Raw genomic sequence first — 23,090 nt, 5'->3', positions numbered from 1 at the left:
GGAGGAAATCCATGCAGACACAGGGAGAACACAAAAACTCCATGCAGGAAGGCCCTCATCGGCCATGAGGTTCAAATCTGGAACCTTTTTGCGGTGAGGCGACAATGCTTAGAGGGTGGCTTGGTGGTATAGTGGTTAGCACTGTTGCCTCACAGCAAGAAGGTTCTGGGTTTGAGCCCAGTGACTGACAGGGGCCCTTCTGTATGGAGTTTGCATGTTCTCCCCATGTCTGCATGCGTTTCCTCCTGGTGCTCTGGTTTCCCCCATGCAGGTAAGGCTAACTAGCTACTCTAAATTGTCCATCGGTCAAGCTTGGCGAGAGATGGGCTCCGCCAAGTTTAAATGCCCTAGACACACCAATGATGGACTGTTAAAATCTCATCAGTGGTGCCCCCACGGGCCTTGCTGACTGTGGGATGAAGAAGAAGACAGTGCTCACCACTGCACCACCTTTAATCTATCTTTTTGACATACACTACCGTTCAAAAGTTTGGGGTCACCCAGACAATTTTGTGTTTTCCATGAAAAGTCACACTTTTATTTACCACCATAAGTTGTAAAATGAATAGAAAATATAGTGAGACATTTTTCTGGCCATTTTGAGCATTTAATCGACCCCACAAATGTGATGCTCCAGAAACTCAATCTGCTCAAAGGAAGGTCAGTTTTATAGCTTCTCTAAAGAGCTAAACTGTTTTCAGCTGTGCTAACATGATTGTACAAGGGTTTTCTAATCATCCATTAGCCTTCTGAGGCAAGGAGCAAACACATTGTACCATTAGAACACTGGAGTGAGAGTTGCTGGAAATGGGCCTCTGTACACCTATGGAGATATTGCACCAAAAAACAGACATTTGCAGCTAGAATAGTCATTTAGCACATTAGCAATGTATAGAGTGGATTTCTGATTAGTTTAAAGTGATCTTCATTGAAAAGAACAGTGCTTTTCTTTCAAAAATAAGGACATTTCAAAGTGACCCCAAACTTTTGAACGGTAGTGTAGAGTATATAGTAATAGTAGCTTGACTACTGTAGAAAAAGGAGGAAATGTACATTGGTGGTCTTTATGATAATTAATTATTAAAGACAGAAAACTGGTAACAAATTCAAAACCCATAACGATGATTTTATTATGATTCATCATCAGTGTGTGCAGTTATCACCATTAGCAACACGATGTATATGTCTTCTGTGATAAACATCAAAGCTTCCATGATGGCATAAAATACATTTTCATTGGCACCTTATATTCATCCAAGTGTGTAAACTTAACCACAACACTTGTCATATCTGAAATGAAACAACACACACACACACACACACACACACACACACACACACACACACACACACACACACACACAGAAGCAGCTACGACAGAATGCTATTAACATTAATGTTGATGTAAACTGATTGATGGACTGAAAGGTTCAGTAATAGGGACAGTGACAGCACTAGATCATGTTCCTTGTGTGACTTGCAGTCAATCTTCTCTCACCTGTCCAATTCCCTGTAAACATCCGTCTCGCCTGTGAGCTTCAGATCCTGCAGAGGTGGAGGAGAGGAAAATGAAGAGGAGGGAATGGTTATAAATGAAACATGAGAGAAAGGAACAGATTCGGATTTACGGTTTGACAGACATCTGACCTAGTTCATCTGCTAATATTCCTAATATACAGTGGTGCTTGAAAGTTTGTGAACCCTTTAGAATTTTCTATATTTCTGCATAAATATGACCTAAAACATAATCAGATTTTCACACAAGTCCTAAAAGTAGACAAGGAGAACCCAATTAAACAAATGAGACAAAAATATTATACTTGGTCATTTATTTATTGAGGAAAATGATCCAATATTACATATCTGTGAGTGGCAAAAGTATGTGAACCTTTGCTTTCAGTATCTGGTGTGATCCCCCTTGTGCAGCAATAACTGCAACTAAACGTTTGCGGTAACTGTTGATCAGTCCTGCCCACCGGCTTGGAGGAATTTTAGCCCATTCCTCCGTACAGAACAGCTTCAACTCTGGGATGTTGGTGGGTTTCCTCACATGAACTGCTTGCTTCAGGTCCTTCCACAACATTTCCATTGGATTAAGGTCAGGACTTTGACTTGGCCATTCCAAAACATTAACTTTATTCTTCTTTAACCATTCTTTGGTAGAACGACTTGTGTGCTCAGGGTCGTTGTCTTGCTGCATGACCCACCTTCTCTTGAGATTCAGTTCATGGACAGATGTCCTGACATTTTCCTTTAGAATTCACTGGTATAATTCAGAATTCATTGTTCCATCAATGATGACAAGCCGTCCTGGCCCAGATGCAGCAAAACAGGCCCAAACCATGATACTACCACCACCATGTTTCACAGATGGGATAAGGCTCTTAAGCTGGAATGCAGTGTTTTTCCTTTCTCCAAACATAACGCTTCTCATTTAAACCATAATGTTCTATTTTGGTCTCATCCGTCTACAAAACATTTTTCCCAATAGTGTTCTGGCTTGTCCACGTGATCTTTAGCAAACTGCAGACAAGCAGCAATGTTGTTTTTGGAGAGCAGTAGCTTTCTCCTTGCAACCCTGCCATGCACACTATTGTTGTTCAGTGTTCTCCTGATGGTGGACTCATGAACATTAACATTAGCCAATGTGAGAGAGGCCTTCAGTCGCTTAGAAGTTACCCTGGGGTCCTTTGTGACCTCGCCGACTATTACACACCTTGCTCTTGGAGTGATCTTTGTTGGTCGACCACTCCTGGGGAGGGTAACAATGGTCTTGAATTTCCTCCATTTGTACACAATCTGTCTGACTGTGGATTGGTGGAGTCCAAACTCTTTAGAGATGGTTTTGTAACCTTTTCCCGCCTGATGAGCATCAACAATGCTTTTTCTGAGGTCCTCAGAAATCTCCTTTGTTTGTGCCATGATACACGTGTTGTGAAGATCAGACTTTGATAGATCCCTGTTCTTTAAATAAAACAGGGTGCCCGCTCACACCTGATTGTCATCCCATTGATTGAAAACACCTGACTCTAATTTCACCTTCAAATTAACTGCTAATTCTAGAGGTTCACATACTTTTGCCACTCACAGATATGTAATATTGGATCATTTTCCTCAATAAATAAATGACCAAGTATAATATTTTTGTCTCATTTGTTTAACTGGGTTCTCTTTATCTACTTTTAGGACTTGTGTGAAAACCTGATGATGTTTTAGGTCATATTCACAAACTTTCAAGCACCACTGTACAACCGGCAGGAAGCCGAGCACAGGCACTAACCCTCTCTCTCTCTCACACACACACACACACACACAACATACACATATTTAACAGATGGAAAATCCTACAGTATTGGTCTCCTTCGAGAGGCAGACACCGTGATAACTCACCATATACACGTCATTTTGTGGAAGTGTCTAGGGGAAGAAAAATAGAAACGGGGAATATGAGATTGATAAGAATGAGCGTGCTTGTGCAAAGGTGATACGTATGATATACCAGAAATCACCTGTCTCAAGTCGTCAGGATTTTCATAGATGTTCTCCACTTCTCCAGAGTAGTGAGACAGAGTACGCGTCACATCTGTAAACACCCACACCCACACAAACACTACTGACTACTGACCCCTTCCGATCTCTGTCTATCCTGACCCATCAGGGTGAGCCGCCAATATTCAGAATAAAGCCAAAAAAGACAAATGGCAGAACTGACTCTGAGGGAAGGTGCAAGGTCCTCGTCTCCATAGCAACACTCCGACAGCAACAGCAACCATGGGCACCAAAAAGAGAAGAAGAGAAAGAGACGGGAGAAGAATGGATGGCTCGGCTGTACCGTTACCGTCTAGAACAGACAGAAAGGTAGAGAAGGCAAGAGACAGGTGATGGAAAATGTAATGGGTTTCAGTCAGTGTAATGGTGTGTAGTTCTCACCAGTAGGCTGCAGCAAAGAGTTGTTGGTTGGTTCCATAGGCAGCTCGCTCACACAGCAAGGTGGCTCTGTAACACCCACAAAGAGTGAGAAAGGGAGACTTGACTCCATCCATTTCCATTAAAAAAAAAGAACACAGAGGTTATTATTACTATTATTCAGTGCCGCATCTCAGAATGTGTGCAGTGCAGTTACACACAAACCTTCTACATCAAAATGAACAAGTGAAGTGATATCATGAGAGGAAAATCCTGGGAGTTCTGAGGAGCTAGGCAGGGAGGAAGAGGTTGAATGGCATTACGTAATGTTCCTGTGCTGAGTGTATTCAAATTCCTCACACCACAATGAGGAAACAGGGCCGAGCTGGATTTCCATGCAAATAGACGTACAGCATTTCATGTATATTGCGTTTCTGTGACAACCAAGGACACTAGCAGCTATGGAACATAAAAGGTCAAATCAAAATATAATCATGGCCAATCACTTGTAGTACGATGACTCTTAAATGCCACAGTGCTGTTGAAGTCTCTAATCTGATTGGTCATTGAAGGTGCTGATTGAATTTTCTATAACCGCAGCTCTGACAGCAGTTCCAGCTGCTGTTTAGGTTTATATTCATGCACTCTTCCTAATGCGGTATTGTTTCTATGGTAACAACTTGCACAGGGACGTGTATGGTGTAGGGACGCTGCATGTAATCAAATTGACAAATATGTGTAATCACTTGAGATGGTGGAGGAGTTTCCTGTGAGGAGATGTTTGCTGTATTTAGCATTTTTGGACGGAGTCTCCAGTATTGGTGCTCTGGAGAAGTCAGAAGTAAAGGCTTTGTGGTTTCTCTGTAACATGACGATCGTCATAGAGGGTGGAGGAACAACAGTTTTTAGCTGATACACCACAAGCGATAAAAGGAACTAACTTGTTTCATGGAAATTCCACAACATTTTTCTGACGGGAGCCTTTCTGTGCGGAGTTTGCATGTTCTCCCCGTGTCTGTGTGGGTTTCCTCCGGGTGCTCCGGTTTCCCCCACAGTCCAAAGACATGCAGGTTAGGTTAATTGGTGGCTCTAAATTGACCGTAGGTGTGAATGTGAGTGTGAATGCGTGTTTGTCTCTGTGTGTCAGCCCTGTAATAACCTCGCGACTTGTCCAGGGTGTACCCCACCTCTCGCCCATAGTCAGTTGGGATAGGCTCCAGCTTGCCTGCGACCCTGCACAGGATAAGCAGTTACAGAAAATGGATGGATGGATGGATGGATGGATGGATGGATGGATGGATGGATGGATGGTCCCTCCCATGCCAGGACCTGGTCTTCCCAGGCAGTCTCCTGTCCCAGTACTAACCAGGCCCTTGAGGCATGTTGGGCAGTACCGATCTCCGTTTCAGTAGCCCACGGCCTTTCACCTATTACATAGCTGGGGTTACAGTGGGGGGCCAGTCCTCTGGCAACCACGAGAGTTTGACCCCCTACTCATATCTGTATTGTGGTGTGCCTCACCAGGTGGCAGTATGGTATGACTTTGGTATGATCCGACTGCAAGTAGAACTCATGATCTCCTGGTCGAGAGGTGGATACGCTAACCACTAGGCCAGCTCGCAGTGTCCACAACATTAAACATAACTATAAATGTAAATATTACAAGGTATGTTAGAAAAAGTAATATGTAACTGCTTCTTTTGGCTAATGCACTCATCCTTCAGACATACTGTATTTGCTTTTAAATCCACCCCAACCCTCCCACCCCCACCCATGTGAACATAGGTATCCTTGACTTGCAACCACGTGATCAAAATGTGCTACGTCATGAGCGTCTGCCATGATGGTGGATATACAAAGCAACTAGGACGGCAGCCGCTGAAAGCGTGTCTGTAAACAATGCTGAATTTTCTCAGTATTACCACAATTTGAACACTCGAGCGAAGATTTAATACAAAGAGAAGATAGATATGTGTGGTTTTGACCCATATTATTTTAAAAAGTCAGACTTGTCTGAAGATAAGACGCTTCTACCGACCATCGAGTACCCAGATATAGAGTTCTATCTGGTTCGGCTGCGGCAGAATCAAGTCTAATCTCGGACGAAACATAGCCCGTGTTCTGAGTAGGTGCCCAGTCTGGACTGGTTCTATCGTATAATTTTGCTGGCGCTCCTAGAAGCGAAATGGTCATACGTGTTAAAATGATAACAATGAGCGAGTGAAGTACGACAACAGAACGCTCATTTTATAGCAAAATTCTAGCAACATGAAATAAAATTCTTTCATGATATTATCAAGAAAGCTTTTGAATCTCAACTGAGATAAAATGATCACAGCAAACACGAGCTGTTTTGGTTTTAGCCTGTTTGATCAGCCCTGCCGATGTTGTTCAGCCGTGCTCGTCTTGTCTCCTCTCCGTACTAAGCCTCAGAGTTTCCTCGCCCTCTTTCCGAATCACGGACGGAATTCTAAAAAATCTGAATTTACCACAGTCACGCGTACTGTTGTGACAACCATATACAGCACAAAGATACAGCATAGCTAAAAGAACGCTTAAAGCAGTAGAAAAACAAAGAGAGTTGCGCACACCTATGTTTTATATGGAATGTCGCTTGACCGCGCATTTCTATATCCACCAACATGGCCGACATCCGGGTTTCTATTTTGCTTTGATGTCACTTATAATTTTAAGGATTGTGAACATTGTGACCAGTGTAGCAGTTGAAGCGTTACAGCCCTACAGAATACAGTACAGCTCCGTGTCAGAAAATCACTCAGGTTATGAAATCTGCTTTATATCTTATCGGGAATGTGATTAACAGCTTTAATAAAATTTGAATAGCTGTAATTAATGTGACAGTCTGCTGAGTAAGTGAAAGTAAAGACTTTGGAATTTGACCTTTAGTTCCCTGTGGAATTCCACTCTGACTCACGCACACAAATATAACTCATTATCGTTCACTTTCTTTCTCTCATGCTGTCTCCTCGACACATTTACCAGCAGTAATACAAAGTTTCTAGGTCAGATTCCCCTGGTGCCTATGTTTCCTTGTTTCGGTATTCCCCTGTGGCAGGATGCTTTCTGATTCCTGCTTTTGACCTCAGCCTGCCTATTTGTGGATATGATTATGGATGTGCCTGTGGTGACTGGGTCTGGCAATGCTTTGACCCTTGCTTTGGATCTGAAACAGGATTACTGGTAAAGCCTAAATGAATAGATTTTACATGTTGGAAGCCTGCAGTCTCTGGCTTCCAAGAGTTAGAGCTTCCTGGGCTCTGTTTTTCTGTCCATACGATGATTTTGTCCAATATGTTTATGCAGAAAAGAGTAAGAATCGTCGGACTTGTTTAGTTATTTACTAGCAATATTTATTTAAACCTTTTAATAATTCATATGAAGATTGTGAGATGTGTCTTGAGATATCTCCTCTTACCTGTATGAGGCATCACAGCAGTGTAGATATATTTGACTGTTTGGCCGTTTTTTAGTTTAAGAGTGCAGACGTACTGGCCGGCTGTAGCTGGGGTTATTGGGAGATCTATTGAGATGAATATCCGACCCAGAAGCCCACTTGAAGGCAGCTGGTGTTCAGGCCTCTGGATGTGCGACCATTTTACAGAAACTACTTGAGAACGCTGGGCATACGAACAGGTCAGCTGTATAGAGGAGGAGGAGGATGTGCTAGAGCCTGGACAGAGAGAGAGAGAGAGAGAGAGCAGTTCTTCAAATGTATAGAAGACAAATGACAGAAAATAAAGGGTTAAGTTGATGTGTATTCATTAGCTAGGTGGATAGCAGACCAACCAGAGCTGACCATGACTGATGCACGGTGTCTTCTTCCACTCAAATCAGAATCAATCCTGGCCTAATTGAGCCCACCAGTTTCCACAGTAATGGCAGAGCCGCCAGTACCGTCGGTGGCAACTGGCAGCAGGTGTAATTACACATAATGAGATCTTTAATGAGGCCTACTAAAAGCCATTATATTAGCTTGTGAGAAAAGAGAGGGGGTCCTTGAAAGGCAAAGACATGATGGTGAATGAAAAGCGTGAGAGGAACAAAAGAGAGAAAGCAATACGAAGGGCATGAAAACGAATGCACAAAGAATCATAGGCTGGCCACCGGTGACTGATTTCAGAACCTGTGGAATTGGGAAAACAAACCTGAGGCCAGTATTATAATTTGCATGTCCATGTGTCTGTATGAAGTGTATATGCAGTTTAAACAGCAGAAAGCCAGTGTTAAAGGAGGTGCCCAGAGGGCTTTTTAAATATACACTGTATCTCATTACCGTTTAAAACAGTCAGTACTGTGACCTGGGCAAAAACCTGGTCGTCCCTGAAGACCTCACACTGATAGCGACCTGCGTCTCTCAACTCCGGCCTCAGGAGGAAGGAGAAGTTCCCAGAAGGCACAGAGGATTGGTTGTGCAGCTGGAGGTGGGGATTAAACTGCTTCCTGGAATCCCTCCAGCGGTCAAACTGGAAGATCAGCTTTGGTTGTGCGTTCGTCTTATCTGGGCCCCACCAGTAGAGGAAGACGTAGTCACCAATGATATTGGCGCAGGGGAGTGTGACAGCTGACTGAGACAGGGCTGCCAGACTGCGCGATGGTCCTGTTGGGGAAAGAGGCACAGAAAGTAGATCAAAATAGATAGAAGAGAAATACAGGAAGAAAATCTTATTTGACTTCTCCTTTCATATCAGAATCACAGATCATGTACATTACACTTTTAGAGCAGATTTCTCAGTCGGAATGTACAGCGAACATAAAAAAAAGTCATTCTGTTTTCCGCTGAACATTAGATCGTAATATCATTAGATCAACTCAGTCTGTATCATTTCCACTTCTTCTTCAACTCACCCAAAACATCACAACTTGTGGTCTGGGACAACCCATTGGAACCCATTGGTTTTGACCAGAGATGGACAGTAAAGTACATTTACTTGAGTACTGTACTTAAGTACACTTTTTGAGTATCTGTACTTTACTTGAGTTCATTTTTTTTTGGAAACTTATGACTTTACTACATTTGAAAAGCAAATATTGTACTTTTCACTCCACTACATGTCCGTCAAGGGCCTCGTCACTATGAAGCGGTTTTGAAAGTGGATGTTTTTTCTTTTCTTTTCTAAAACGTGATGGTTTTTTCGCAGGTGACCCTGAGACAGCCCATCAGTAGGGTCACGTCACGTCCATAGACCGTATAAAATCAAGTTCAGTCATTTCTCAGCAGCGTTATTTAACATGATCAGTTGATGGCAGAATGGAAGGAGGCGGTTCTTCTGGAGAATGCACGCACCCGTGGCTTTACCTAGAACCCATGTTTCAGTTTTCTGAGAGGATTAAAGATTCATTTCATTTTAATTGTTTGCTTTGTTTACCTTAAACGAACCACATCACGGCCTACAAAAACTCGCCATTCAATCTGCAGAAGCATATTGAGGTCTGTAAAGGTTTTATTCCAAGAGAAAGCTTGCAGTGAATTGTCTGTGCTTTTAGAGCTAGCAATAATGTTGCAATAGCTATGCAGTCTGGTTCATCAAATGACTTTCTATGGATTTGCCCGCCAAGTTGCCGTAGCCTTGTCCACGGCTAACATTAACACATAGCTAGTTAACTTGGACACTGTTAGTTAGCATGTAAAAACAGAGTTACGCTAACATGAATAATGCTAACATCTGAAGTCCTTTCAGAAATATGTTTTAGCATAATCTTGCCAAATAAACAGAATGTAGAAATCTTTCTTTTCTAGTAACGTTAGTGACCCAATATGATTTTGAGTTTGAAAAGAGTTTGCGAGCATGTCAGGTGGAGTTTCACTGACTAGCTAGCTTAACATTAAACCACCATGATGGCACAGCATGCGTTCATTTTGTGAATTCACATTTCTGTCTTTGGTAACGGCATTAGGTTTTGTAAGCGTTGTGGCAATGATACAACAATGTGTTGACAGAAAATGTACTTTTAATATTTAAGTATTTTTAAAAGCAAGTACTTCAGTAAAAGTTTGACTCTCCAACTTTCACTTGTATCGGAGTAACATTTGACCAGTGGGATCTGTACTTTGACTGAAGTAATGAAGTTGGGTACTTTGTCCACCTCTAATTTTAACCAAAATAGGTTTTTGAGTTGTCAAAATGGCTTTGATGCTCCTGCACTGTCACGTCGTCATCAAAACAGAGAAGAGCACTGACACACACTGTGGGCAAAATTCTATAATGTATAAATGACCTTATATAATAGAAAGTTGCTGTAAGGGGGGATGGGTTCAGGGGATAAGTGAAGACATCTTTAAATGCTTAGAAAATAGAAAACGTCAAGAGTGAAGGGTTTTCCCAGGCCATGTACAAATATTGCAGCAAATTATTCTGGAAGTACCGAGTGTGGAGTGTACAGTACGTCTGGACCTGTCATCAGGCCAAGGGAGTTTAAATGGATAACCTAACATTAACATTGATGGACTCTCCTGCCATGGTCAACAGATGAGGGTTTTAGCGGTTTGTAGGTTAGTCTGCTAAAACTACCTACACACTGAGTGGGTGAGGTTTGTGTTGAGGCATGCCCACTCTCTCGTCCCACAGACAGCAAGAACTATGCAGCGAGTGCTACAAGTATAGCAGCTGTGGGGGGATGCAGGTTTTGTTTCGAGTTGTCCTTCCATTAAATGAGTTGCTAAACAGCTGGAGAGTCCCATCTACCCTTAGTGCTCAGTCTTTTCCATTGACCCCAGTAGCAAATTCTTCTGCGCATTAGCTGAGCTGCTATTTACCCATAGCTAGGGGTTGGACTGATGAGTGTCAGGGCATGTCCACATGCCAGTGGGCGATGAGCACTGCACCTCTGGGGCTCCAACTTGCTCCGAGAGCCCCTGCAGGTTCACCTGGGGCTGTAAGGTGTCCAGTTACCATGGTGTGCCATGAGGACACATGCAGGAGTCTTGGTAGTGGAGAAGCTGGGTACTGGCAAGAGGGACTTATGTAATTTGCCCTCCATTTCGGCGATACGGCCGAGCCAGCGGCTGCAACTAAAGCGAGAGAGTAATAGCAAGCTAAAGCTATACTACACTGCACTACAGCACTTCGTGTCACACATTGGCTGAGCTGCTATTTACCCATAGCTAGGGGTTGGACTGATGAGTGTCAGGGCATGTCCACATGCCAGTGGGCCATGAGCACTGCACCTCTGGGACTCCAACCTGCTCCGAGATCCCCTGCAGGTTCGCCTGGGGCTGTAAGGTGTCCAGTATGAGGACACATGCAGGAGTCTTGGTAGTGGAGAAGCTGGGTACTGGCAAGAAGGACTTACGTAATTTGCCCTCCATTTCGGCGATACGGCCGAGCCAGCGGCTGCAGCTAAAGCGAGAGAGTAATAGCAAGCTAAAGCTATACTACACTGCACTACAGCACTTCGCGTCACACCATCCTACAATATTAATATTAGTCCTACACAAAACGCTTAACCTCGTTAGTTACTAGTGACATCACCTGTCATGTACAGATAGAGTAGTTGTCCACTTAATAAATGTGATTTCTATTTATTTATTTTTACATCCAAAGTATTATGTTGCTCCTGCTCATTAAATGCTGTTTTGACAAGCAAATTGTATCAAATCCTAAAAGGCTCCTGATCATATTTTGCTGCTAAAATCTACAGCTTTCTGACATCCTTCCCTCCAACTGCTCATCTATAGCAGCTCATACGAGCTGATAAAATACTGGTACAGGCCCAATGGGAATTTCTTCTCAAGAAAATAGCAAGGGCAAGTCAATACGAGCGTGAGACAAACAGAAACGAAAGAGAAAGGAAAGCAAATCAGTGAGCGACGAGGCAAACAGTTTGAATTAATAGTGAAGCGGCAACAATATCATTTGGTTTGATTTACAATAATCCACAGAGCAGCTAGTCATTTTTAGAGGCATTGTTGTACAGACAGTCATATGAATAGAGTGTGTGAGTAGTGATAGCAGGGAGACAGGAAGAGAAGAAGAGGCATGAGAATGAGGATATTATTATTCAACGTAAAGGTTCCTCAGAAACGCATGACTCAAATTGAACATACTGTGTACTCTGGTGTGTGTGTGGGGGGGCTGGCTTACTGCCTACTCTCTCCATGAATACAAAATAAGTAAGTTGTAAAATATAGTCCCTAAATGTAGATCCATTAAGGAGCCAGCTGGGCTTTAGCCAGTGAGGAAGTGTGCGGAAGCATGTGGCATGATGTTTGCTTGATGATGTAGAATGTTTGGATTAGAAGAAGTCGTTTCAGGCGGAACCAGATGGTGCGAGACTGATGAGATGGCAGCGTGTGTAAGACCGGGAGCTGATCAGTGTCGAGCATGGCTGAGACAATGGAGGCAGAAAGTCTTACCATACGTAATATTTGGGAACGATGCCACTTGCTTCTCTGTGAAAAGAAAGAATGAGTGTTTACTGAGAGTTTCAATATTCAGTGGTTTTATTTTCATGCTGCCTTTAGTATAGTTGTAGTCCTTAATGTAAGTATGTATAAACAAACAAACAAATAGATAAATAGATAGATTCTTTACCATTCCACTTATGGCTGAACATTCTTACAATAAAAAAGTGCTATACAACACTTCAGCAGTGCTATTATAGGAAAATAATCAATGATAGATTGGCGTGATGCTCTTACCTCATCCACATCCATTAACGGTCACATTCAAAACAAGTTTGTTCCTGTTATCGCTTCTGTTCTACAGCTATAAACATTTCTAAACTGTTCTACCAGTCTCTTTGTTCTGTCTCTTGAAGTTAATTAGACAAAAATAAAAAAGACAGCTTGTCAAATGACCAAGAAACCGCAAAGTTGAAAAACTTTGTTACAGCTTTACAAAGCACTGACATGGGAGATTCTTTCCAAAACATCCTAAACAAACATCTCCTCCTCACTTAAAGAAAACCTTTAAACAAACCAAAAACCCTTTATTTCAAGCGTCCACGATACAAGTTCCTGTGAACAAGCTGTTACAATAGAAACGAATGAAGGACTATAAACCTGTGATTGTCCTTGCAGCCGGTACAGAAGGTGCTGACCAGTCAGAATTGGAAAGGCAATAATAGCGCCGTGGTACAAGGAGCAGCAAATGGAATTTAACTTTTGCAAATATACTGTAGTTACCTGATTGACTCGGGTTGGACTTTATGAGACAATTGATTTGTTACAGTGTCTTGCAAAAGTATTCATCCCCCTTGGTGTTTGTCCTGTTTTGTCGCATTACAAGCTAGAATGAAAATGGATGGGGGGGGGGGGGTTTAGCACCATTTGATTTACACATGTCTACCACTTTAACGGTGAAAATTATTTTATTGTGACACAAAAAATAATAAAGATGCAAAAACAGAAATCTGGAGCTTGCATAGGTATTCACCCCCCCCAAAGTCAATACTTTGTAGAGCCACCTTTTGCTGCAATTACAGCTGCAAGTCTCTCGAGGTACGTCTGTATTAGCTTAGCACATTTAGCCACTGGGATTTTTGCCCATTCCTCAAGGCAAAACTCCTTCAACTCCTTCAAGTTAGATGGGTTGCGTTGGTGTACAGCAATCTTCAAGTTATGCCACAGATTCTCAATTGGATTGAGGTCTGGGCTTTGACTAGGCCATTCCAAGACATTTAAATGTTTCCCTTTAAACCACTCCAGTGTAGCTTTAGCAGTAAGTTTAGGGTCATTGTCCTGCTGGAACACGAACCTTCGTCCCAGTCTCAAACCTCTGGCTGACTCAAACAAGTTTTCCTCCAGGATTGCCCTGTATTTAGTGCCATCCATCTTTCCTTCAGTCCTGACCAGCTTTCCTGTACCTGCAGATGAAAAACATCCCCACAGCATGATGCTGCCACCACCATGCTTCACTGTAGGAATGGTGTTCTCAGGATGTTGGGTTTGCGCCACACATGGCATTTCCCATGATGGCCAAAAAGATCAATTTTAGTCTCATCTGACCAGAGAATCTTCTTCTATGTGTTTGGGGAGTCTGCCACATGCTATTGGGCAAACTCTAAACGTGTTTTCTTAAGCAATGACTTTTTTTGACCACTCTTCCATAAAGCCCCACTCTGTGGAGTGTACGGCTTAAAGTGGTCCTATGGACAGATACTCCCATCTCTGCTGTGGATCTTTGCCGCTCCTTCAGTGTTATATTTGGTGTCTTTGTTGCATCTCTGATGAATGCTCTCCTTGCCCGGTCTGTGAGTTTTAGTGGGCGGGGCCTTCTCTTGTCAGGTTTGTAGTGGTGCCATATTCTTTCCATTTTGCTATAATGGATTTAATGGTGCTCCCTGGGATATTCAAAGTTAGGGATTTTTTTATAACCCAACCCTAATCTATACTTCTCCACAACTGTGTCTCTGACCTGTTTGGAGGCTCCTTGGTTTTCATGTTGCTTGCATAGTAGTGCTGCAGAGTCAGCGTCCTTCCAGAGCAGGTTGATTTATACAGACATCATGTGACAGATCATGTGACACTTTGATTGCACACAGGTGGATCTTAATCAACTAATTACAGTGGTGCTTGAAAGTTTGCGAACCCTTTAGAATTTTCTATATTTCTGCATAAATATGACCTAAAACATCATCAGATTTTCACACAAGTCCTAAAAGTAGAGAACCCAGTTAAACAAATGTGACAAAAAAATTCTCATCTCATTATCTCTAGCCGCTTTATCCTGTTCTACAGGGTCGCAGGCAAGCTGGAGCCTATACTTGGTCATTTATTTATTGAGGAAAATGATCTAATATTACATATCTGTGAGTGGCAAAAGTATGTGAATCTCTAGAATTAGCAGTTAATTTGAAGGTGAAATTAGAGTCAGGTGTTTTCAATCAATGGGATGACAATCAGGTGTGAGTGGGCACCCTGTTTTATTTAAAGAACAGGGATCTATCAAAGTCTGATCTTCACAACACATGTTTGTGGAAGTGTATCATGGCATGAAAAAAGGAGATTTCTGAGGACCTCAGAAAAAGTGTTATTGATGCTCATCAGGCTGGAAAAGGTTACAAAACCATCTCTAAAGAGTTTGGACTCCACCAATCCACAGTCAGACAGATTGTGTACAAATGGAGGAAATTCAAGACCATTGTTACCCTCCCCAGGAGTGGTCGACCAATGAAGATCACTCCAAGAGCAAGGCGTGTAATAGTCGGCAAGGTCACAAAGGACCCCAGGGTAACTTCTAAGCGACTGAAGGCCTCTCTCACATTGGCTAATGTTCATGAGTCCACCATCAGGAGAACACTGAACAACAATGGTGTGCATGGCAGGGCTGCAAGGAGAAAGCCACTGCTCTCCAAAAAGAACACTGCTGCTCGTCTGCAGTTTGCTAAAGATCATGTGGACAAGCCAGAACGCTATTGGGAAAAATGTTTTGTGGACGGATGAGACCAAAATGCAATGTTTTGGTTTAAATGAGAAGCGTTATCTTTGGAGAAAGGAAAACACTGCATTCCAGCATAAGAACCTTATCCCATCTGTGAAACATGGTGGTGGTAGTATCATGGTTTGGGCCCGTTTTGCTGCATCTGGGCCAGGATGGCTTGGCATCGTTGATGAAACAATGAATTCTGAATTATACCAGCGAATTCTAAAGGAAAATGTCAGGACATCTGTCCATGAACTGAATGTCAAGAGAAGGTGGGTCATGCAGCAAGACAACGACCCTAAGCACACAAGTCGTTCTACCAAAGAATGGTTAAAGAAGAATAAAGTTAATGTTTTGGAATGGCCAAGTCAAAGTTCTGACCTTAATCCAATCGAAATGTTGTGGAAGGACCTGAAGCGAGCAGTTCATGTGAGGAAACCCACCAACATCCCAGAGTTGAAGCTGTTCTGTATGGAGGAACGGGCTAAAATTCCTCCAAGCCGGTGTGCAGGACTGATCAACAGTTACTGGAAACGCTTAGTTGCAGTTATTGCTGCACAAGGGGGTCACACTAGATACTGAAAGCAATACTTTTGCCACTCACAGAGATGTTATATTGGATCATTTTCCTCAATAAATAAATGACCAAGTATAATATTTTTGTCTCATTTGTTTAACTGGGTTCTCTTTATCTACTTTTAGGACTTGTGTGAAAATGTGATGATATTTTAGGTCACATTTATGCAGAAATATAGAAAATTCTAAAGGGTTCACAAACTTTCAAGCACCACTGTATGTGACTTATGAAGTGAATTGGTTGGACCAGCTCTTATTTAGGAGTCTCATATGAAAGGGGGTGAATACCTACAGTATGCACACTCCAGATTTCTGGGTTTGTTTGTTTTTTCATCTTAATTATTGTTTGTGTCACAATAAAACAACAATTTTCACCTTTAAAGTTGTAGGCATGTTGTGTAAATCAAATGGTGCTCAGCCCCCCCCCCCCCCCCCCCCCCCCCAAAGCCTTTTTAATTCCAGCTTGTAATGCAACAAAACAGGACAAACACAAAGGGGGATGGATACTTTGGCAAGACAATGTACTTATTTGGTTTATACAGCATACTGAATTAGCATAAACAGCTTAATTTGGGAAAAATTAGCAGGGAATTCCTCCTTGTGATTTCACCACAAACATTGTGCAATAATGATCTTTCGTAAGCCTGACACCCAGTAAAAAAGTTTGGTTTTGGCGTAAAATATTTAATACAGCTAATTCTGTTGAAAAATGAGTTTTTTACTGAGCTGTGTACTTTGAGGAAATGTGAGGTTCCATCATGGTTGACTGCCAGTAATCAGGGACGCTTTGTCTCTGTATGTTTGGTCATGCTTAGTGGTAATACCATTAGTAGCTTCCATTCGAAGAGAGTATCATTCAGTATCCTAAACTCACTTGTGAGCCTAACACTCACTATATATGTCATTCTGATATTTGAGCAAGAGATCACTGACATTTACAGTACACACTGGAGATCTCCGATCAGACTCAAACAAACATTGTAATCTGTATGTTCAAATCATTATGAGCTATTTAAATTTTACTAAAATTGGAACAGCACTAAACATATTGTTGTAACACCAATCAGCCAGAACATTAAAACCACTGACAGGTGAAGTGAATAACATTGATTATCTCATTACAGTGGCACATCAAGGGGTGGGATATATCAGGCAGCAAGTGAACAGTCAGTTCACAAAGTTGATGTGTTGGGAGCAGGAAAATGGAAACAATGGAAGAAGGTGGCTCAGTGTGTGCGTCGCTTACCTGGGGAAGAGGTGGAACCAGGATGTACTATAGGAAGAAGGCAAGCCAGTGGAGGCAGTGTGATGCTCCAATGTTCTTCTGGGAACCCTTGGGTTCTGGCATTCATGTGGATGTTACTTTGACACATAACACCTGTCTAAACATTATTACAGACCAAGTACACCTCTATATGGCAACAGTACTCCCTAATGGGCTCCTGGTCCAAGCTCTGATGCTGTCCTGCTTGGACTACTGCAACTTTCTCCTTGCTGGCCTTCCAGCATCTGCCATCAGATCCCTGCAACTCATCCAGAACACTGCAGCCTGCCTGGTCTACAACCTCCCTCATTCTTCCCATGTCACCCCTCTGCTTGCCAACCTGCACTGGCTACCTGTTGCAGCTCGCATCAAATTTAAGACATTGGTGCTAGCTTACCAGACTGTCAAGGGGCTAGGGCCAACATACCTCCAGAGACTGATCCTCTCCTACATGCCAGCCAGATCCCTACGCTCTGCTACTACTGGTTGCCTGGCCCTTCCTCCTCTCTGCTCCTGCCCAGGCCACTCAAGACTGCTGTCTTTCCTGGCTCCCCGTTGGTGGAATGACCTTCCCATTGAGGTCAGAACTGCTGACTCCCTGACCACCTTTAAGCACAGACTGAAGACTCACCTCTTCAGGCTGCACCTCTCCCCTGCTTCCCTGCCCTCTGTGTAACTGCGTTTTGGTCTAGACCAACCCAGGCTGTGTACCATCTAGCCTGGGGTTAGCTGTTTTGAGTTCTCTATTTAGTTGTACTTTATATGGTTGGTTTGTTTCCTTGGCTGTTTGAGTATTGGTACTTCAACAGCATATGAAACTAGGTATTGCTGTCACTTGTTCAGTTGGCACTAGAACTTTCTTGTCTAGAAGTTCAGTACTTCGTGTACCTGACTTTTGCACTTGTTGTATGTGGATAAGAGTGTCTGCTAAATGCCATGTAATGTAATGTCATGTAATGTAATGGCAGTGGCCTCTTTCAGTAGGATAATACGATCTGGTACACTGTAAAAAATGTTCAGGAATGGTTTGAGGAACATGACAAAGAGTTTGAGGTGTTGACTTGGTCTCCAAATTCCACAGAACTTGATCTGATTGAGCATCTGCGGGATGTGCTGGACAAACAAGTCTGATCCATGGAGGCCCCAATTCACAACTTACATCTGCTGCTAACACCTTGGTGCCAGATTCCACAGCACACCTTCAGAGGTCTTGTGGAGTCCATGCCTCAATGGGTCAGAGCTGTTTTGGTGGCACAAGTGGGACTTACGCAATATTAGGCAGGTGGGTTTAATGTTATGGCTGATCAGTATATGTGCTTGTCTCATTTTTTTTTGGAGTCTGACTTCAATCACTGTTGCCTTTCCATGATCTATTGTTTTTGCTCAGAATTTAATGTTTCTGTCGAATCCTATATCACTTGTGAGCTGGAGCCATTTTATTGGCTCCTGGTATTTACACAAGTGACTTCAGGCTAAATTTTTTTTCCACACTGAAGATCAGTCCAAATGGGGGAAAAACCTCAGAGCTCATATTCTTAACACTTGTGATTGGTCTTCTGAAATATTCTCCACCCAGCCACAATAGCATCACCACCTTTTCTCAGACAACTGAATGCACTCATACTGTACACTTGTACGCTCACCGGTTTGTTAGGAAATCCTGTGCACCTGTTCATTCATGCACTTATCCAACCAGCTAAGCATGTGACAGCAGTGCAAGATATCATGTTGCTACAGGTCAAGAGCGTCAGTTAATGTTCACATCGGACATCAGAAAAACATGATCTCAGTGGTCACAGTGTTTCAGAAACTGCTGATCTCCTGGGATGTTCATACCAAGTTCTACACAGAATGGTGCGACAAACAAAAACATCTAGGGAGCAGTTCTTTGGGTGGAAAGACCTTGTTGATGAGAGAGCTCGGAGGAGAATGGTCAGACGTGTTTGAGCTAACAGGGAGGCCACAGTAACTCAAATAAGCACTACAGTTGTGGTCAGAAGTTTACATACAGTGACATGAATGTCATCTTGGATATGAATGTCGTGGCAATATTTGGGACTTCTACCACAACTGTATTTACAACCGTGGTGAGCTGAAAAGCATCTCATAACACACATGTCAAACCTTGAAGTGGATGAGCTACAACTGCAGAAGACCACATCAGGTTCCTAGCCAAGAACAGGAATCTGTTGCTACAGTGAGCAAACTTGGGGGGGGGGTCATTTTGTGTGTGAAAATCCCAGCAATTGGCAATTTTGTACTAATGCCACATGATTGGCTGATTGGATAACTGTGCTTTATGTGTGCTTTATGTCTACGTACATGTGCAAGTAGTGCACTGACAATGTCGGTCACAAGATATTGTCACCACTGCCTTCTAGCTATAGGAAATATGACCAAACATCTCGTCTTGGACCAGAAAGTCAGTGAGGAACTTCGAGGCCTGGGTCTTCTCCACTGGACTACAACATCACCGGACTCGCCTGCTGTGTCTCACCCAGAGAGGAGGCGCCGGAAGCAGTGTGAGAGGAAACAGAAGCGTGGCAAGCGTGGAGGTATCCGGGCTAGGCTAGCCGCTAGCCCGCACAGACCCGCAATACTATCCCTCATTCTGGCCAATGTACGCTCACTAAACAAAATGGATCACATAGAACTCATGCGATCTGTGCTACGTGATGTGAGGGATTGCTGTGTTTTCTCTTTACGGAATCCTGGCTGAATAACGACATCCCGGACTCTGCTATCCAGCTAGCTGGGCTAACATGCTACTGCGCTGACCAAGCCTTTATGGAAGGAGGCAAGACTCGTAGTGGGGGAGTGTGTGTTTACATCAGCGATGCTTGGTGCCGGAATGCTACTTTTGTGCACAAACACTGTTTTCCGCTAGCGGAGTTTATCATCATCAAGTGCCGACCCTTCTACCTACCAAGGGAGTTTACATCGATTCTGCTTGTCGCTGTTTACATCCCTCCCACCGCTAACACCGTTAGGAGCGAGGCACTCAGTGAACTCTACCAGGCCATCAGTGAACAACAGACAGCACACCCAGACAGATTCCTCATCACAGCAGGTGACTTCAATCACACAGACTTAAAGGTTTTACTGCCCAAATTACATCAGCATGTGGACTTTCCAATAAGAGGTGACAACTTACTGGACTTGGTGTACACAACTCACAAAAGAGCTTACAAGGCCTCCCCCCTCCCCCACCTGAGTCTCTCTGATCACAATTGAGGTTTTTCACCCACGTGACCAAGTCATGTGATGCTGCCATTTTGGACATCACGGCTCGAATCAGTTTGAATGCGAGGAAGGCGACAAACGAAAAACATAAAAGAAAAAGGAGCGAGATGCAGAAAACACCTTCACTATCCAGCGACGTAGGGCATTTACAGGGCGAGCAGAGGGAGAAGTATTTGCAAAAATTGAGGTTAGCAGGCTTAGAGAACGACGTTTACCTGCTTCCACCAGGATTGTTCACTGACATACAGAAGTACACGAAGCCCTTGTCTTTACCTGACTTTGGCCCACATGATCTGTATACCTATGTCGTTAAAAACCCATCGCCATACACAGGTATTGATCTGAAAGCGTATAAGAGTTTGGATACCTACAAATATTTTGTGTCATGCCTACATCAGTGGGTCGTCCCTGTAGCCGGTGGTCGCCATCTTATTACAGCTAAGGTTTGTTCACATTTTCATTTACTTTCGGTCCTCAGGATAAACAAAATGTTATTAAATGTCATTGAAATAACTTCTTAGTCTGTTGAGACATGGCCCGTTATAAATTTGCTGTTACCTGGCAATGACCAAGAACTGTATTATTAGGGTCGGTGTCTGTGTTGTAGCAGTGCACTAGCAGCTAGCTGTTAGCACTAGCTAATGTCAACAACATCATAGCTGGTATGTTACTGTAGCAATGTTTATGTTCAGTCATTTGGATGACTGTTAAAACCTTTCAGTCTCAAGTTTTTCCTTTACTGTATTTACTAGTTTACTGTAATTATGATCCGGCAGCTATTTACACCGGGTCCAGTGTAAATAGCTGCCGGAGCGCGCTCCGGAACCTCGGCCGGAGCACTCCGGGAGCAAGCCGGAGCGTGCTGCTTAATTTGAGGGGGAGCAAGCCGGAGTGCGCTCCGGAACCTCGGCCAGAGCACTCCGGGAACAAGCCGGAGCGTGCTCCGGAACCTCAGCCGGAGCACTCCGGGAGCAAGCTGGAGCGCGCTGCTTAATTTGAGGGGGAGCAAGCCGGAACACACTCTGGCAGCTATTTACACTGGATCCGGTGTAAATAGCTGCCGGATCATAATTACAGTAAACTAGTAAATACAGTAAAGGAAAAACTTGAGACTGAAAGGTTTTAACAGTCATCCAAATGACTGAACGTAAACATTGCTACAGTAACATACCAGCTATGATGTTGTTGACATTAGCTAGCTTGACCTTCAAAATGGCGGACACCGGGGTGTCACGTGACCCTGTGACGTCAGGTGAAAAACCTCAATACCATCATGCTGAGACCTGCATATAGACCCAGAGTGAGAGCCATCAGACCAACACAAAAGGAGGCACGTGTGTGGCCAGAGGGGGCCTCCTATGCTCTGAAAGACTGTTTTAGCCCTACACACTGGGAAATTTTCAAAGAAGCAGCCACTTACAATGACCACATAGACTTAGAGGAATACACTGAGGCCGTCACATCATATATCGCTAAATGCACTGATGATGTCACTCACTGCAAAACCATCACTGTTCGTGCTAAACAGAAGCCTTGGCTGACAGGAGAGGTTCACAGGCTCCTGCAGGCTTGAGACACAGCCAGTGACACCGCAGGTCTAACAACAGCCAGAGCCAACCTGTCCTGTGGCATCAGGGAGGCAAAACATTAGTACAGCAATAAAATATCTGGACACTTCAGCAACACCAGAGAGCACAGTCTCTCTGGCATGGCATTCAATCCCTCACAAACTACAAACCCCCACCACGGACCTGTGAGAGTGACATCACATTGCTAAACTGTCTAAATGACTTGGATGCTTTGAAACACAAAACAACACACCAGCACAGAAGACCACTCCTCCCCCGGACAAACAGGCCGTATGTCTGGATCCAGCCAGCGTGGAGAGGACCCTCTCCAGGATCAACCCACATAAGGCAGCTGGACCAGACAACATACCTGGTCGTGTTCTGAAGGACTGTGCCATGGAGCTCAGGGATGTCCTCGCTGACATCTTTAACATCTCCCTGAACCAAGCTGTTGTCCCCACATGTTTCAAAGCTACAACCATAATACTAGTGGCAAAGAAGCCCTTCCCATCTAACTATAACGACTATCAGCCCATAGCACTGACTTCCATCATCATGAAATGCTTTGAGCGACTGGTCATGCAGAACATAAAGTCCATTCTCCCTCCCTCTCATGACCCATTCCAGTTTGCATATAGGTCAAACAGGTCCATAGAGGACACTATCTCCGCTGCTCTCCACCCAGCCCTCACTCACCTGGACTCAAAGAACACCTATGTGCGAATGCTGTTCTTGGATTATAGTTGGGCATTCAACACAATCATTCCCCAGTAGCTAATACAAAAACTTGGATATTTGGGACTCAACACCTCTCTTTGTAACTGGGTGATGGACTTTCATACAGGGAGGCCACAGAACGTTTGGGTCGGCAGTAACACCTCCAGGACCATCATGCTGAGCACAGGGGCCCCACAAGGGTGTGTGCTCAGCCCGCTGCTCTTCACCCTGCTGACCCATGACTGCGTACCAATCTACAGCACCAACCACATCGTTTGCGGATGACACGACTGTGGTGGGCCTCATCACTAACAACGATGAAGCCAACTACAGGAATGAGATGAGCCAACTGGTCGAGTGGAGTAAAGACAACAATCTCCTCCTGAACGTGGAGAAGACCAAAGAGATTGTAGTCGACTTCAGGAGAGGTCA

The 23,090-nt window shown here is 43.6% G+C and overlaps 1 protein-coding gene across 3 annotated transcripts in view; it reads right to left on the bottom strand.

Annotated features, from left to right (window-relative positions):
- Window positions 1-1,105: 1,105 nt before the first annotated feature.
- Window positions 1,106-23,090, bottom strand: part of g6fl (g6f-like) — a 69,254-nt gene continuing 47,269 nt past the window's right edge. For all 3 annotated transcript variants that reach the window (XM_060921554.1, XM_060921555.1, XM_060921553.1), the window contains 9 exons: window positions 12,281-12,316; window positions 8,201-8,524; window positions 7,343-7,597; window positions 3,931-3,996; window positions 3,713-3,841; window positions 3,510-3,583; window positions 3,391-3,417; window positions 1,499-1,545; window positions 1,106-1,290 (listed from right to left, as the gene is read on the bottom strand). In XM_060921554.1, coding sequence (XP_060777537.1) covers window positions 1,269-1,290; window positions 1,499-1,545; window positions 3,391-3,417; window positions 3,510-3,583; window positions 3,713-3,841; window positions 3,931-3,996; window positions 7,343-7,597; window positions 8,201-8,524; window positions 12,281-12,316 — 980 coding nt within the window. In that variant the 3' untranslated portion in view covers window positions 1,106-1,268. The remainder of the gene's footprint in view (window positions 1,291-1,498; window positions 1,546-3,390; window positions 3,418-3,509; window positions 3,584-3,712; window positions 3,842-3,930; window positions 3,997-7,342; window positions 7,598-8,200; window positions 8,525-12,280; window positions 12,317-23,090) is intronic.

This window comes from Neoarius graeffei, chromosome 5 (assembly GCF_027579695.1).
Source record: "Neoarius graeffei isolate fNeoGra1 chromosome 5, fNeoGra1.pri, whole genome shotgun sequence".
NCBI classification, from domain to species: Eukaryota; Metazoa; Chordata; class Actinopteri; order Siluriformes; family Ariidae; genus Neoarius; species Neoarius graeffei.
This window is presented reverse-complemented; position numbering and strand designations above follow the sequence as displayed.